The 18,428-nt window shown below is 35.1% G+C and overlaps 1 protein-coding gene and 1 pseudogene across 1 annotated transcript; both read right to left on the reverse strand.

Annotated features, from left to right (window-relative positions):
- Positions 1–56: 56 nt before the first annotated feature.
- Positions 57–18,130, reverse strand: alpha-Man-Ib (alpha-Mannosidase class I b). Its single transcript, XM_089251205.1, has 10 exons — positions 17,894–18,130; positions 13,394–13,639; positions 13,115–13,181; positions 11,827–12,012; positions 11,268–11,416; positions 9,744–9,932; positions 8,594–8,781; positions 8,231–8,354; positions 6,468–6,662; positions 57–455 (listed from the first exon to the last, which is right to left on the reverse strand). The coding sequence occupies exons 1-10, from the start codon at positions 18,077–18,079 to the stop codon at positions 123–125; spliced, it is 1,863 nt and encodes a 620-aa protein (XP_089107331.1). The 5' UTR covers positions 18,080–18,130; the 3' UTR covers positions 57–122.
- On the reverse strand, positions 17,144–17,297 carry LOC149088999 (5.8S ribosomal RNA; annotated as a pseudogene).
- Positions 18,131–18,428: the final 298 nt, after the last annotated feature.

Genomic DNA, 18,428 nt, shown 5'->3' on the forward strand with positions numbered 1-18,428 from the left:
GGATTTTCACCCAAAACTATATACCAAAACAGATGAAGAAATGCAAACTCATAAAATAACATGGTACTCCTTTATTTTATTAATTTAACCGGGATGATTTCGCATAAATTACTATGAAATGCCTAAGGATTAACGATCGGCAGTAGATGTGCTTCGGAATTGAAAATATAATTGCTAAAAGAATATTCTTCTTGATTGTCGCTAAATAACAGATATAAATATTTGAGCGTCTCTGCCAGAAAAAAACTCTCCATAAAATCCCTAGGTTTTGTCAATACTGTAGTTCGAACGTCTCCTATGGACGTGTAACCGCCGTCTGGAATCTTTGAATGTTTTTCGAACGCTTGGAATATGTTCCAGCCCCATTCCCTGTAGGTTTCGTTGCGGGTGACTTGATACAGGTACCACAAGCTCTCTACTGTCTCTGGCCGAAGTAAGTTGTGGGCGTCGTTGCTCTGCAAAGTGGAAAAGAACAGGATTATCAAAATGTGCAGTTATTTTGAGCCTACTCAAAACAAAATCTAATTTACCCTTTCTTTGATTATTTGTTTTGAACACATTGTCAAATTTAACATTAAATTAGGCGATACCTACCTAGTGACAATAAGGTGGACTCAATGACAGCTGCCACGAAACTGCAAGACATTCAACTAGCCTGTACAAGTATTGGTCAGCAGAGGTATAAGGCCCAAAATGGGGGTGGGGAAATCGCCCAGGCGGCAAGTTTTAGGGGCAAAAAAATAAAAAATAACAGTTGTAAAATCATTTGCAGTGAAGAGGACGTCTTTCCCCCTCCCCCCACCGAAAAAACCCTACCTATGGTTCCCTAAATTCAAGTACAACAGAGTTTTGATTATCCGAGGTGACTGAGGCTACCTTGGATTACTGAAAACTCAGATTATCCAAAAAAAAACAATGGCAAACAATTTTTGGGAGTGGGGAAGAGTTCAGTATTTTTATGGTAAATATACCATATATGGCAATGTTTCTCAACCTATGGTCTGTGGACCAGAGGTGGTCCTTGATGATGACAAAGGTGGTCCACCGGCAGATGTAATAATTTACTTTAAAATATCAATTGTAAAATTGCTCAATTGGTGTTATTGATTCTAGTAATATCCTTATGGGTTCAAAGAAAAATTACAGCTTCATACTTGGGGTCACTATATCTCACTGGAAAAAGTGCTGGAAATTCCTACCCTAAATATGGGATATCAAAAATTCAGCCAAAAAATTCAATTTATGACAAATTTGTTAAATATTGCAAAAATTTCTGAAATAAAAGGCTGCTGAAAATCGCAGTAAACAAAGACGTATTTCCAGAAAAAAATGTTTGTCGTGTGTGATTTGGTGACCTTATTTCATTAAGTAATATACAGGAAGCTGGGATCCTAAATACAGCAAAATACGACAAGCCCTCAATTGTCACCAAAAACGTTGCCATCGGCAAAATCAACAATAGTTGCTAAAATTGCAGAAAAATTACAAATGCTTATGAAACAAAGGACTACTGGACATTGTGAATGCAGCCATAATTATCATATGATTTATAAGCTATAAAAATTATCATCACTCATGACGTTGGGGGGTAAGTATCACAAATTAAAATAAACGTTGTTGAAAAAAACGGGTCAACTATTTTAAATAGTCGGATTTGGCTGTTCAAAGAGTTCTGCAAATAATGCTGAAAGATTGTGGACCGTTGAATTGTTTCTGACATCTCACTGGTCCTTGGATTCAGAAAGGTTGAGAAACACTGATATATAGTCAAAATTAAGAAAATACTAAGCCCAATCCTGAACCACCAGGCTGGTTGGAACTCATTCTTTTTAGACTTACATATTTGTGCTTACGCTTACCTTTTTAGCTCTTGATTCACTGGATTAGGGCTAAAAAGACCCACCACACGTCCTGTGGCAGGGCCCTCAGGCTGGAATCTTTGGTGGGCCTTCTATAGTGAATTTTTAGTGTAAAAAATCAAAATATGGCAAGAATCGTCCCGGGCTCCTGTCAGCCCAATTCTTGTGGGGGAGATGGGCTCTTGACCTCGAGACTTGATATGAAATGGTTTTGTTTTTTTTAACTAAAAATTTACTATAGAGGGGCCTGTGTAAAATTCTCACTTGGGGACCCAACAAAGACCCCCTTTCAGTCCCTGGCTAGTCCTCTTCAAATTAAAATCACTGGCATTTGTAGAAAAAAATTAAACAAAACAAGTTCTCTGCAACAAAACGGAAAAAGTGAGGTTTTGAAAAGGAATTTTAACAAATTCCAGCACCTCAGATTATCTGGAGAGAACCTCAAACTTTCAAGACAAATTATAGAGACTCTACTGTACCAAGTTTCAATGAGACAGGGTGTCTATCCTCATGGAAAAGTCACAAACTGAGAAAAGGCCACAGAAGTCAAGAGAAAGGTCATTAAATAACAGGTCAATTTTTCTTTTGCAAGCTAATTTTTGGATTTTTCCCGGGCTCCATTTTAGTGCTGAAAATCCTGTTGCCCCCCCCTCCCCCCATGAGGTTCCCATCACGAAAGCCTGATAGATACCCGTGATCAAGTCTGAAAACATTTTCCTTTTAACAGTCACCACAGTGAACAGTGGGAACAACATTGTTGTTAATTAACTAGTGTTAAATCACTAATGTCGCCAAATGTTAAATGAGCAATGTCACCAAATATGTCAAGAATTTATTTTTGGGGGGTATGTGGTAGACACAGAGTGCGGGTGATTGGTACTAGTACTGAAATATTGTGTACCAAACATCGCCAAGATAAAACAACCTAAGCCATTATCAAGTCATCATGACCTTGCACAGTTCCAACCTGGCACACAAGATCCATGCCTCATCAGGCTTCAATCCATATGGCGTACTTTGAAATGAGTCTTATCACTATCACTTGCCTTGACATGGTGAAGCTTCTTGATGACCATGTCCCTCTGTTCATACGGTTGCAGCATCCTATTGGAGGCCCTCATTCTTCAACAGAACAATGTACTGTGTCATCGCTCCTGCATTATATCCCTAATGGTTGAAGGGACACTACATGCACGTTAACTTGAAATCATTGCAGAGCAAGGTCTCCGGACATCCAATCAATCATTGGATGTCATCGACAAAGATATTCAGGAAATGAAACTCCCAGGGGTGGAAAATGGAAATTTGATTTTTGTAGCATTTATCAGTTTTATAGCACTTTAAAATTTTGGCAGTAAATAAAAAATACAGTTTTTATATACATATATGCAGTAGCATACACAGGATTACTTTTTACTTTAAAAAACAGCATTGTCTCAATTCAGTAGAAGGGGTGCTTTCCCCCCCCCCCCTCCCCCAAGGTGCAAAATACATAGAGATTTCCTCTAGAATAAATATTTTTTTTGTTTTTAATTTTTAAATCAAATTTTTTGACAGACTTCTTGATAATTATATTTTTACATTCTCTACAATATCAACAAATGAGAAGGCTTTTAACAGACATTTTAACACATGGTATTTCATATTTCAAAAATAATTTCAAAATGAGTGTTTTTAGATTTATCCTGTAGACTTGGTAATCACTAGTTTAAAAAAAGAATCATTACAGACTTGAAACACTCATTAGGAAAAGCAATTATTTTTCTTGTTTTTGCCGCTGATGCAAGTCTAAAAAGTTGTGCTTTTGTTCTCTTCAGTTTCAAACATTTTTGAACATTTGATCTTGTTCCTTTTTCCAGAATTTACTCTTTTCATATTTAAAATAATAAGTGTTTCTTTTCTGAGTTTGCTCTTGATCATTACCTTCGTTTGATTCAACATACTAATTTTCAACATTGTCTAAACTATAGAAATGAAAACTACAGAATAATGATTAAACTATTAGAAATTTAATAGAATGATTCTACTTTCACAAAAAATTCAATCCGAGTACATCTGTTTTCACTCCCTATTTTTCACTTATTTCGTGACCCTTTTCTTATTTCTTTACTTTTCCTGGATTTCATCACTTTTCTATGATCGATGTGAAAACAGATTTGTTATTGCTGTTTTTCCAGTGTGATAATACGTTAGTTAGTTTTGCAAACTTTTCCATTCTGTTAAACGATACACAAATGTTTCATCAAATGCAACCACTTGAGTACAAGTCAACTTTTTTCAAGTCAACAACCAAATACGAGTCAACTTTTTTCTTTAAAAAATATAACAATGATTGAAGTTTGTTTTTAATTGTTCTGCGGATGAGCAGCAATTTGCATAGTTTGATAGTAGAAAAGTGCCCCTGTGCCTTCGCCCCATCTCAAGCCAGGTGAAAATGCTGCCGCCGCCGCCACCGCTTCTTTTATATTACAGGGCAAACTTTTTACTGTGAAGTTAGCATTTCCAGTGGCTGCTAGTGAAAAATGTTCCTTATTTTACATGTGGTTGGAAGCCTGGGTGGAAGCCAAATGATGCTATTGAAAAATCAGCTTCTATTGTGATGCAACTTCAAAGTCTTTAAGGAAAAATTTTGTTTTTGGCACAAGATGATGCAGAATTGAAGAATTTTGCCACTTTAGTAGCAAACGGCAAGAAATTGTAGCAAAATGTAACACATGTCGGAAATTGTAGCAACTTTAGTAGATTATCCACTACTGAATACACCCCCCCCCCACAGAATATTTGTGAACTGCGAGAGACCTTGGAGGAAGCATGGGTTCGTGTGACACACAAACGTTTCCAGTGATTTATCAAGTACATGCCCAGAAGAATCGGCACTGTCATCATAAGGAAGAAATGTGGTGTTACACAATACTAGACAGGTATCTCTAATTCAATTACTCTTCAGTGCAGGACCGTCATTTCAACTTTTTCCAGGGGGGGGGGGCAAAGCACATGTACTCAAGGTATGTGTATATATATATATATATACCATTTTTAGTGTATTTTCAAAAGCCAGTGACGGGCCTGCTTCAGTGTATTCTCAGTCTTGAAATGGTCGAACACAAAAAGCCCAGTCACTTAATGATTTCATCTACCTTTCAAAGGCTGTGCAACTGACATTTACGACTGTTATCAAGGCACAATTGAAGGCATAAATCACAAGCTGCAAACCATTTCTGCTAGTCAGAAAGACTGGTTTACGATAAATGGGAAATGCAGAAATCTGGAGATTCTCCCAAGAGGGCCCTTTTTGAGGAAAAAATTCTTTTTCTTTTCATTTATTAAGAAAAAGTTCCAACCTCTCCTCAAGCAGGTTCCGCATTGTCCCTGAGCAGAATATAATTCAATGTCAGTCTTTCCATGCAGATTAGAGAAATCACATCTACATACTGTTCATAAAACATAAGTGTTTCCTTTCATGGATGCTATCAGTGATTGATAATCTTGGGTATACAGACTCTTAAAAGCAGTTTTATATTTTCTTTCTGACGACATATTTAATCAGAGGAAACAATTAAAAACCCTTAAAATACAAAGATGCTGAAGAAAAAACTTATTGTGTTTACGGCATGGCTGTTAATGGAATACAATAATGATTATACAGGAATTTCGACAACTAAGGTCATCCCCCTGATAAATGATTGCTGATAAATGCGAAGTAAACAAAGTCAAGTCTTTGCCAGTTGCTTAAATGTGATCACCCATATTTTTTTTTATGGCTGCTTGACGGAAATGACCACGGCTGCCCTCTACGGGTGTTTTCCCTAATGATGACGATAGTCATTGATGTCACGACAATGTGAAAGCTTGTGGAAAATACTGTTTTCTGCCAAAATCCGGAGAGCAGGAGGAAGGGTTAAAAATCCGGAGTCTCTCACCTAAATCCGGAGAGTTGACAGCTCTGTAAATGCTTTACCTGGCAATATACAGCTAACTTGTATTGGTGGCAGCAACATCAACACACACACACAGTGCTACCAGTTGGCATCTATGTGTATGTTGAAGTGTTGATGTTGTATACCGTCAATACAAGTTGTATTGATTTTTATACCATCACCTACCCCTGATTCGATAGCTGCATTATGATACAGGTAAAAATACTCGATTTAATATCTGAAATTTAATTTTACGATTTGAACCCACAGAAAGTAAAACAGTCCCTCACAGGAAATTTTAATTAAATCTACTGATTGTAGTTCTCCAAACACGGGATAAGATAGCTGAGTTGTACTAGATAATTTTATTCTTTTCTAGAAGGAGAAGCCAAATGTGAAAACTCAGTCACTGATGAGCGTTTCTGGATGCTCGCACACGCTCTACCTAAAAGAGTAGAATCATATCCAACATGACATGGTGTAGGGCAGCCAAGTCTCATCTCATGCTTCAGGGACTACATCCGCTGTAATTTCTTTTATGCAGTGATGTTCATAATTTATCGTAATTGCTTATTGTCATCCAACGAGGGCATTCCCAATAAAAAAATACAAAATTTCCAATAACTGATACGTTTTACATTAATATCGAAAGAGAAATGCAAAATGGAGAAAAAAGGGAAAATCTACTCACTTTTATTATTATGTCGGAGCTTCCATGTGGTTGCATGTTGAAATAGGCTATCTCTGGACTGAGAAACGTGGCTGTCCTGGCATACATCTGGTAACAAGTGTCCATCAGATCAAGCGCCAACTGTAAATGTGAAGATGGCAAACCGTAATAATATCCCAGGGCTAACGTTCCTGGTAAATAACACACTAGGTGATCCTAGAGAAGAAAAACGTAATGAATTTCGCTGCAATTATCAAAACATTTTTATTGAAACAACCTAACTATCTTTCACAAGAGAGTTTCATGTATTTCAAACTCATCGAGTACTCGCGATCCTTTTTTTTATAAGTAATATTTTGACTAGCAGAAGAAAGATAGTATCAAACTGTCTGCTTAAACATAAGGTTAGTCTAGGTAAGAGCTACGCCCCAGTATAGTTTCATTTACGTTCACCTGATATTTTTTGAATAATCATTGATCATTTTCATCACACCATCTTATATCTTATACACAGGAGAGGTCATTAGACAAGAATCTGCATTCAAAAGCTGATAGTGGTTTTCGAACTTCAAGGCACAAATATGAGCGGGTCTCCCCTCTTTTTTTCCACAGACCTTCAATACAAAACTTTATATGACATGAAAATTCAAGCATTTGAATTTTCGCCAAAAAATATGGAATATAGATGGCAGCACCACTAGAAAGCAAAATGTGATCAATTCTGACAAAATAAATGCATCATAGAGCCACGCATTTCGGAATGCAACGAAATGTTAGGAATTCCTCACAGGAATGTCTATGAGATGCATGTGTGTTTCAATAATAGTTGTTTCACACACACAGAACCACCTCTATACGGTGTTTTTCACTGAGAGGTTAGTGTTACAACACTCTGTGCTGTGAATTTTTTTGCGGAACTCATATCGATACTGATATTCATGCTACAATTCATACTACTATCGATTTTAAAAAGAACTAGGGGGAATTAAAGAGTCATGAAAAAACCTTTATTAGATTAGGTGAATGTATCCTTGACCTAAAGGCGTACTTGCTAACTACTACAGAATGTATGTACTTTCTACAGATTTCTACCATAAAATACGGAATTACAGCAAATCGTAAGAAACTGCGGCTAAATTCTATTTTCTTATCGAGCACAAAATGATGACACGAACGATTTTGCATCTCCAAAGAATAAATATTGAGCTGAATTTGAAGTGAAGGTTTGCTTTGTTTGGGTTTCAGCACATTTGTAAGTTGAATCCCAGGCAGAGCCCTTATACCGAAAACATTTTAATTGTGGAATTGAAAAAAAAAAAAAAACCAGCAAATGAGCAGAAATTTAATAATACATCAAGCTTCCTCAATGCATTTTGATGAATAAATTTCTACATAGAAAGCGGAAGAGGGATGCGGATGACAATGAAACAATGACAGCAGCCTGTTTCAAAAAATCAAACTTTCAATGATTTCATGGAGGATTTTCACAGCAAACAGGATTCAACTCAAACAGTAGGCTACTGTAAATGTTCGTAAGAGCTGGGCCTGATGCTGTCAAGTGGAAGAAAATAAGAAAACTGATTTGAATTTTGAAAATAGTTAGGGGAGTTTGGTCTTTCCCTCCAGTGGGGGAAAAATTTGGGTGGGAGTCCTCCATCCCATTGGCAAAAGTTGGCACTATGGAGAGGTTTAGTCCCAAGGTGTACATGCATGTAAAGGCTACAACATCATCAAAATGAATTATTATTGCTTATAATAAAAGGAATAAATCTGTAACTGTGTACCATTTTAGGGCTGAAGCGTTGCCCACTGAGAAGTTCACCGATGAACGTCAATTGATTTGGCTGCGATTTCTTTGCAAGGTGTTTGATGATGCCTTCGACTGCTTGAACATAATCCTCTTTCAACCTGGAAACAAAAGAATGGGCAAAGTTTGAAAGAAACAGTATATCACAGCATTTTAGCAGGGCCATTGAGATGGGGGTTTTTTTACCAAACCTCATGTTGTTGATATTTAATTCTTGTAAATTGGCTTTGATAAGATCAAATAAGATTAATTTCGCATCAAGTAATTTTGTATTGACAAAGTTCAACCATAGCAATGAAATCAAAAATGAGTATGTTTGAAAAAAGAGCAAATCACCAACCAATCAATTGTCCTTCCAGTTTGTACCCATTGCTTCAACAGATATTCATAATAACTATCCGCTCTTGCACCAAGCGTGATCGTTGAAGTTGTCCTAAACTGTCCACTCTCAGCATTAATGAACATCGGAACCAGTCCGTCTTTTTTTGGCAGTTGATGTAGGTGGAGGGAAACTTTGTAAGCTGCTTCCTACAAAAGAAAGTACATATTGCTCTATAAGAAATAAATGATGGCATGAGCTACGAATATATATACCAAAATGAGAGAAAACTTCAAATTGTTTTCAACTGCATTAAACTGATATACTTAATTTGTTTGTTGTGGAATAACCTACAATCTGTGGTCGAGCACATTTCACCCAATATGTCTGTCCTTAGCAAACAGTGTACAAAGAGGATGTGTTACAGACAATTCTGTAACATTCCAGAGAGACAAAGAATTCAAATTTCTATGTCATTTCTACGTTGTTGGCTAAGCAACACCAATGTGTAATGCACGCATCATTCATGCAGATCGAGGTACACGTTGATATACAAGTCTAAAACTGTTAAAATGCACCAAAAGTATGAGTTTCGCTGAGACTGCACACTAATTTAGTGACTTTGACATTGTATTGCAGTTTGGGATTAATGTTTGATAGAGTTGCATCTTTTATAAGTTAAAATGTAGTTCTGTTGTCAAATGCATCTGCATGGTACTTGTTAAAATGTCAAACAAAATATAGTACTTAACTTGCTACTCACAACCTCAGACAGACTACTGCTACTTAGCCGTAGATGTTGAGTATCGATATACCACAGACTACTACTAATTAGCCGTAGATGTTGAGTATCGATATAACTCAGACAGACTACTTACTCCCAACAGAATTTTAAAATTGTGACACATTTGGCCTCCTGTATCGCCCTCCCACTGTGCCTAGTGTGTCACACCTACAAACATGACAAAAAATTAAAAATTTATTACAGCTAAATTGATTCAAGTCTGTCTCCTTAAACGACCGATTTATCACACTTTGAACAATTTTTATTTTGAGTTTTGAAATGTTTTGTTCAGAAAATTCATTTTTGATTGAATGACTGCCCATTTTATACATAACAGATCATAATGACATCACAACACAAGGATGAACTGCTTTGTAATAACTTCACCTCATATTTCTTCTCCTCTGTCAACTTGCTGAGATCCCTGAATTCGAGCTGGACAGTCGAAACTTCAGAGACAGTGCTGTCTTGCCCCCAAGCAGGTGCATGTGCATAACCAGTCTGAAGATTCACATCAGAATAAGGTACCCCAGAAAGGCTGTCGAAACAGGGCATCAGGCGATCACCTAAGTCAATCTGGGAAATAAGATAACACTGATTACCTATACTGAATTTACTTTCCTTTCTTTATCACATCAATCATTGATAGTTTTGTACACTACATGGCAGTTACATCACTGCTATTTCACTGTACTTTGAAATAAATAGCAGATACAAAAAGTCAGAAATTCAACCTATAAAGGATTTCTTCTACATTATTTAAAACCAAATAACTGCATGACAAGCAAAGGCACGAAAAATATTTTTCAGAATCAAACGTATCACTCACAAAACACGACTTTACTTGAAATTTTTTTGAAGCAAAATAGGAAAGAAAATAGCATAGCAGATCAAAAAAATCCTAGACCAACCTTCACAATATCAGACAAGTACTTCAAATTTAATCGATAAGATGCTATCTTTTAGTATTAGCAAGTTTATACACTGCCAAGCAAAAACAATTATATGGAGATGTGCAAAGGGGAGAAGATGGGAATCTATCATCTTGAATCATACTTTACTGAATACAAGCAGTGAAAACCTGACAGTATGTAATAACTAGACCCAGATTACATGCACTAAAAATGTAGTGAAATATGCTCTAAAAATAAGCAAATATGCACTTAAAAACCCCAAAATATACACTAAAAAAACCTTGAAAAAAGTTAAAATTTCAAAATATGTACTAAAAATCACCATGCAAAGAAAAAAGCAGCTACATTTTTAAATACATATTTTCTATTTGTTAGTGCATATTCATTTACACACAAAAAAATATCCCCACGTATGTTTATACTGCATATGCAAATAACTTGTACAAATTCTTTTATTCAGGCATTTGTAGGCAGCTGCTCAATAACAAAATAATTTCAACACTATTTCTAAAAAAATTTACAACTTTTGACATATCTGCAGAAATAGTGTTACAATAAAATGGTTGATTTGGAAAATACTCTATTAAAAACATCTCTACTAATTCACTAAATCCCACCTCCAGAAAAAAAACTGATGTTATGGAAAATATTATTTGAAAAATTATTTAAAAAAGTGATTGAGCTTAAATAAACCTTCAAAAATATGTACTTATTCTAAAAATTCTTTTATATTATGTATTTATACGCATTAATGCTAGCCAAAAAAGCATTATATGCATTTGCATATAATCCGGGCTCTGCTGATGTTTCTTATATCATGCCAACAAGGATTGTGGAATTATGTGCATTTTGAAGAAATATGCAAAATTTATTCATTACATATCACAGTGAAATTCCTTACATAAAGATAAAAACTCTCACAATAAGAGCAGTGTCTAAAATCAAAATGCACACACACACACACACTTTCATATGAGAATAATAAATGAAAACTCACGGCTTTCTTCAGAAAGATTTCATCCTTGCTGAGGTGAAAGGCACTTAGGAGACCTCCCAGGACACGTATCGTTGTTTCAAAGAAATTCACGTCTTTGTTCACTTTGAAGTCAAGTTTTTTATGCACCCAATCTTTAGCCTCGTCAAATTCTGTATTCCATTAGGGCAAAAAAATTCATAAATTAATAATGATTATGTGAGTATAAAAAATATATAGGCAATACTGATATATCGAGTCACCCATTGCTGTATGTGAAAGAGGAAATTGTATTGTTTTCATAACAAGGTTCCTTATTAATGTCACTATGATGAATAGTTTCATCTAGCAAATGAATTAGAAACTAAATATGCTAACCACAGAGTAAGCATTTGTTACAGCCATTAAGTATGAATTAATTTGGCTAAACTACTCCCTCATTTGATTACAGTATTTCACCCCTTCTTTTGGCTAGCCTAATTGCTATAAAAACTGAAGAGCCAGCAGGAACCTTGTTCCATAAGGGGGGTTATTTACTCCATAAAATAAATAGATCAAAAATGGACAGAAAAAAAAGTCTGACCTTCATACAATTCCATAATATACATAGTGTCCAGGGAGTCGACTATTGTCAAGCCCAAGCCAAACCAGTCCTGATAGGTCTTCGAGATAGGCTTCAAGTGATCGTGACTCCACGCGTGTTGCTTGTAGCCCTTCCATGCATGCTGGAAGGCTGCGACGACTGCCGCCTGTCTTTGTTTGTTCGTATCTGAGAATTTCAAAATTGGTCACAAGTTTTAGACTGCTCATATAAACCATCAAGCTTATATTACTGGAGGGAGGAGCCGCTGTAACAGAAGCAATATCAAATACAAGGATATCATGTGCTGTGTTTAATAAACAGTTCTTGCCAGGCAATTTCCCTACTGAAATGTACAGTTCAATCTCTAAAGATTGCAATTGTCTTCTAAAGATTAAATTGTATCTTTCATTAATGCAGAAATTATTTCTCTCATTGATTCTGGAATTGTTTCTCTCATTGATTCTGGAATTGTTTCTCTCATTGATTCTGGAATTGTTTCTCTCATTGATTCTGGAATTGTTTCTCTCATTGATTCTGGAATTGTTTCTCTCATTGATTCTGGAATTGTTTCTCTCATTGATTCTGGAATTGTTTCTCTCATTGATTCTGGAATTGTTTCTCTCATTGATTCTGGAATTGTTTCTCTCATTGATTTTGGAATTATTTTTTTTCATTGATTCAGGAATTCTCTCACTAATTCTGGAATTTTTTCTCATAATAATTCTTCTGGAATGATTTCTTTTACTAGTTCAGGAATAATTTTTTTCATTAATGCTATAATTATTCATTTCCTTAATTCTGAAATCATCTTTCATTAATTCTGGAATTATCTCTTATTAATGCTGGAATGATTTCTTTAATTAATTCTTGAATTACCTTTTGCATTAATTCTGGAATGATTTCTTTAATTAATTCTTGAATTACCTTTTGCATTAATTCTGGAATTATCTTTCATATATTCTGGAACTATTTCTTTCATTAATTCTGGAATTATTTCTTTCATTAATTCTGGAATAATAATAGCAAATTGCTTGAAAAATAAACAGTCCTTTCCTTCCTGATTTTACTTTAAACTCCTCTGGATGCCATGAGGGAAAAAAAGGGGGGATTGCATTGACAGTAAACATGTCACATGATCCTCCGAAGGATGATGTTTAGGACTCCGTTCTCAGCGCTGCCGAGACAGAGACCGCTCACATTATTCTCCCTTCAGTAATATAAGATCGATGGTGAAAACAGAATATTCATTAGGTTCACCGACACTACATAAAAGCAAAATTTGCCTTACATGCTTCATCTTTATTTACAAAAGCACCATCGTTGATTTTTTGCACAGCAGCATTGGAACCTTGATGCTAGAAAATAGATGTTTCAGAATAAATAACGTTCACTAAATAAATCCAATGACAATTATAACAATGCATAAAGATATATTCTTATACGCATCGGTTCAAACTCATAGATGCATTAGAAACAAGTCAGAAGTCTGGGCAAACACTAGACTTCAGACTTGGACTGTAAAATAAACATAAAAATTACTGTTTCGCAGAAATGCAATCATGTTTACCTGCGTTGGAATTATGTTTGGATGACTAAGCTCCATGTAAAGAGGTAATTTCTCATTGGTGTTCTTCTCACTCTGAGATTTCTGATGCCTACTGATGCCGAAGTAGAGAACCAGATCATTTTGCTTTAAGCTATGTGCGAATGAATGATCCGACACCCAAGGTAAGAATAGGATGATACAAAGCGAGATGAAACACAGTAACACACAGAAAATATAACGTTGCAATCTCGAGAGACGATTCCACCACTAAGAAAAAAACAATAAATTTCCATGTATTACACAGGCATTGAGAGGAATCATACATTATTTACTAAATTTCCACATGGGTCGAAAAACTATTCTTGTTCCTGTTAAAGATTTTGTTTTGCTTGGTCATTATACCGTTTCTAGTATGGTGACATAGTGTCTTCGTATCTTTCTTATTCAAATAAAAGCCATAGACGAGAACGGTTGTATGCACAAGCAGTTTTGGTTGTCAAAATTGGTGTTGGCAAAGTACAGTCGAACCCTGTTTTAATGCTGCCATCCATCCCAAAGAATTTTGGCGCTATAATGTGTTTGTCGTTATATCAGGATGGAATTAACTGCACTTTAGTGTGGTCTATCTGCACTATATAAAATAGGATAGTTTGCACTTTAAAACGTATACTTTCCTCTAAACCAGCGGTTCTCAACCGGTGCTCCATGGCCACTCGAGAAAAATAAAAAAAACGGTAAATTAAAAAAATAATAATTATAAATATTTTTGAATAATAAAAATAAATTGGTAACTTTGATGGATAAATAAAAAAATAGGCTCACAGGGCTTGGCCATAGAAATTATATACCAAAAGGGCTCTGTGAGTCAAAAAAGGTTGAGAACCGCTGCCCTAAGTATTTGTTTTATAGTGGAATAGTAAATGCAATAGAGCGTTTATAATGATTAATTATTGCTATTACTAATTGTTGATTGATTATGACACAATGAAAGTTTTAATTAATCATTAAGTAACAATAATTATTATACTGAATCCAAAAGTTTTGTGATGGTTAATTATTGTAAAAACTAATCGTTAATCATTTGTGACATAATAAACATGAAATTGGCAATTAATCATTAATTAACTAATGACAACTAGTTATCATTAATCACTAGTTATCTTTGAATAATTAAAGTTATCATAATTAATGATAAATCCAGCTGAATTTTGTAACAATTAATTGTTTTATTGATTGTTAATTAGTTATGACATAATAAAAGTGAAATCATCAATAACGATAATTATCTATACTGAATCTAGTGGAGTTTTTGTGATGATTATGCCAATTGTTGTCAATACTATTTATGACATAAAAGTGAAATTGTTAATTAATTATTTACGATCAATTAACAATGTCACATGAGAGCAGCAGGATCTTGTGTGAATCAGTATAGTATTGATCGGCTGCTTCACCACCATACCCTGTCTTACCACGTTCGTAGTTGAGAAGAGAACCCTCTAAACCTGTGACTTATAGTGATAGTATACATCTCAAAGAACGACATAAAAGAATCAATGTTAAAATTTGGTAATATACGAGCAGTGAATTATTAATGAATTATGATTATTACTTAATAAGTGTCACGGTTCATGTTGGTTAACTAATTCATTAAAAACAGGCTTTTACTGTTCGGAGTAAATTAATTATAAAGGTATTAATCAGATTAGAGTAATTATTAAATAATTATATCTGGCGACTTGTAATTAGGTTGTAGTTAAGCATATGAATTTTAACACTCAAATGACGCCACTACACATTGCTAAACATGCCATTCCCTTGAGAAAGAAATGCATCCGGTGCATCCTGTTATCAGTATCTTTCACGCAGGTTGTTTGTATGTTCTTTACAAATTTATGACGTTGTTTTATTTTTTTCTTCCCGTTATTTCAATCATCAAAATTTCAGTGGGGAAAATACCTCACCATTTGTGTAAGACATTTTTTGTCGGACGGCCAGTGTTGAGATTGAAATGTTATCTCAGAAAAGTGCCAGTTTTCTCTATAATGGTTTCAAATTAATGGTGAAACATCCAATATCCGAGGGAATCATGAGGATAGTATTGTTAGTGAATTATACGTAAGATCTGTGTGATCAATATTTCATGGTGTTGTTTGTAAGTACTGTGTTTCCGACTTAGAATAAGAATAATTTTGGTGCTTGTGAAAATATAGTAGATATTATTTTAATTTGTAAACTTTATTTTCTGAGTATATTTAAATCATATCTGTTCATTTTTTAATCATGAAAAATTGAGTTCAAAAAATTTAATAAATAATTTTAAAAAAAATTCAAGTCACGTTTCCCTCCATTTTTTTCGAATGTGTCTTGGTAAAAGAAAATTTTTGGGAAAATATAAGTAATTAAAGAAAAATTGACAAATGAATGTTTCTTTTACAAAGATTCTTTTGGTTGATTTTTAAAATGCATTGATACTTGCTGGGGTTATTTTGACCCCACGATGCCAGTTATGCACAGAATTTTCACACCACCAGTTGAGAGTCAAAGAGATGCAATGAATTGCACTTTAGTTTGGATGATACCCACTATAAAATGGATACTTTGCACTTCAAATATAAGTGCAAAGAATCCGTTTTAAAGTGCAAAGTATTCAAATTATGGTTCCATGAAACAAGTGTAAAGAAGGGTTGGCAAGTTTTTGCCATATTGGAAAAACCGCTGTAAAAACCATGGCAAAAAAAACTGTCCCAGCAAAAATTTGAACTTTCACTTTTATGAAGCAGGTTCTAAGAGAATCTTAATTTACTTCAACAAAGGTGAAATATTTAAAACTATATTTTTACTTTGCAACCGGCCGTTTTTATTTAAATTTGACAAAAGGGTTCAAAATAAATATCAATAAAAAGCCAGAAGCTAGTTGCTTGCAAACAAGTTCTTGATAAAGCAAAGCGTCACAAATCACAATGAAATTCTTGGCGACAGAAACAATCTCCTGGCACCAAACAATTTTTTCTTTTTTAGAACAGGTCAGAAAATTATTTTTTCAAGTTTTCCGGTACACAGCGACCCTCTTCCACAATAGTAACTATGCTAATACACAAATTCCAATTACTTTATATTGTCCTAACTCCAATTTAATAACCAGATATAAATTTTAGGTGCCGATATCAATTTTTTCTACGCTGTGGTTCCTGGGACGGGGATTTGTCAATCTCTACAATAACATAATGTTGAACATGTTTTTATGTAGTTCATGTATTTTATGAATTAGGTACACACGTCATTATGCTAGGGTTACTGGCAAACAATATTAATACTCAATGTTTGAAAACCTTCCATTGAGAGTAGTGTTGGTTAGGGAAAACTGTTCAACAGCTATAATTTTGTGAGGCTGCTTCCACATTAGTGGTTTCTATTTGCACTGAGGAGCAAATTGGTGGAATCCACCATCATGTTTGTGAACACGGTACTGACAGAATTGTCACATTATGATGGTGAATACCTATTCCAGCAACCAAATTTTTTTGGGTCAATCGCTGTAGAATTTTAGCAACATATTTTGGGCAAGAAACTAGGCTTTACTTCGCTGGTATAAGACTGTGAAAAACTGAAGCATTTTCTCAACAAATTCAATATTGATCCATGAAAGGTAAATTCCCAATATACGGTATAACCAGATTTAGATTTGGTGTTATTTTCTAGGGTTACTGAACTCCCTCTTTTGAGTAGGTTAGGGACTCAGACACCGTGTGCAAGCATCATCCGATCCTCAGATATCAAATAGGCAAGTCCCTGGGCAGCAACCTGAGGCCGCTATATGCATTCAAAAAGTCAATGCTCAATGTGTCCTGCAATTAACACCAAGTCTCGCAAATGGTTGTATTCTTCATCAATCCATGGGCCAAGTGATCCACTGCAGAGTCGTTGTGCTAGGGTTACTGGCAAACAATAAGAATACTCAATAATGTTTGAAAACCTTCCATAGAGAGTAGTGTTACTGACATATCTCTGTTTCGGCACAGATGAAAAGTTTGCAACAAAAAGGTTCAGATGAAAGGTAATTCGGATGGCGATTATTAACCCATGAAAAATATGCGAAAATTAACGAGACAAGGATGCACATTTAATGACCACAAGAGAGCCAAGACAATGATAAGAATAATTGTAAATGGTACTAAAAAGATAAGGATAGCACATCCTTGGCTTGAAAATAACATTTTGGCCGCCTATGAAAAATTTAGAAAGAGTCAAAGTGGTATAATAAACTATTGGCGACGGAAGAAATTACCAACTTGGCGGTAACCTCCCTTACAGAATTATCAACGAAGACAATCTTGAAAACGTAAATATTCGGTTTGGTATTATGCCCAGCTGATTAAAAAATTGTTCTCGGAAGCGACACTTACACTGTTTTCTATTGGGTGTGATAAAAGAGGGTTATTATAATTATGTTATATTGATAATTAGATAAATAAATAAATGATAATTTTCCTGTATGTGCACACACACACACAAACTCACCCTCCGAGAGCCACGGAACCTGAACCACAGAGCGACGCAACTGAATTTGCTGAGAAAAGTCCTGACTGGGTTTTCGCGTAAATTTCTACGAGGAGCAGAAAATCCTCCGATTTCTACGTCTTGTGTTTTTTGGTGAGAATCATCGTTCACAGCGGAAAGTAAATAATAATCGGCTCTTGTTGACATTTCTACGCGAGGGAAGGACCGAGCTAGTTTTATTTCTATTCACTTCCCGACTCGACATTTTTGCTCTGCCTGCTTCGTATCAATTACACAAAGCTGTTGGCCAGGTGGTCATTTTCTGCTCGTCTATAAACGAAAAACTCCATTGATATTGACTGACCATATTTTCGCGAAAGAAATACGGTATAGTGATAAGGATGCCTTTATAACGGCTAGAACCGCGACACCGGTGTCTTTTCTCATCATAGTTAACTTCTTTTGCCATTCCACTGTATTAGCAGTGCTTTCGTGTCATTCACGATTATTTTTTCATTGTCAGATGGTCTTCTTATGTTTAGACCGAGACTAAAAG

This window comes from Pholcus phalangioides, unplaced genomic scaffold (genome assembly GCF_987345545.1).
Source record: "Pholcus phalangioides strain wild (caught in Gottingen) unplaced genomic scaffold, Ppha-v1.0 ptg000003l_1, whole genome shotgun sequence".
Lineage (NCBI taxonomy): Eukaryota > Metazoa > Arthropoda > Arachnida > Araneae > Pholcidae > Pholcus > Pholcus phalangioides.

Coding starts and splice junctions, on each gene's coding strand:
- alpha-Man-Ib (XM_089251205.1), bottom strand. CDS start 18,079: ATGTCAACAAGAGCCGATTATTATTTACTTTCCGCTGTGAACGATGAT. Junction 8,355..8,593: donor ACTGGAAGGACAATTGATTG/GTTGGTGATTTG, acceptor TTTTGTTTCCAG/GTTGAAAGAGGATTATGTTC. Junction 456..6,467: donor GCTCCGACATAATAATAAAA/GTGAGTAGATTT, acceptor TCCACTTTGCAG/AGCAACGACGCCCACAACTT.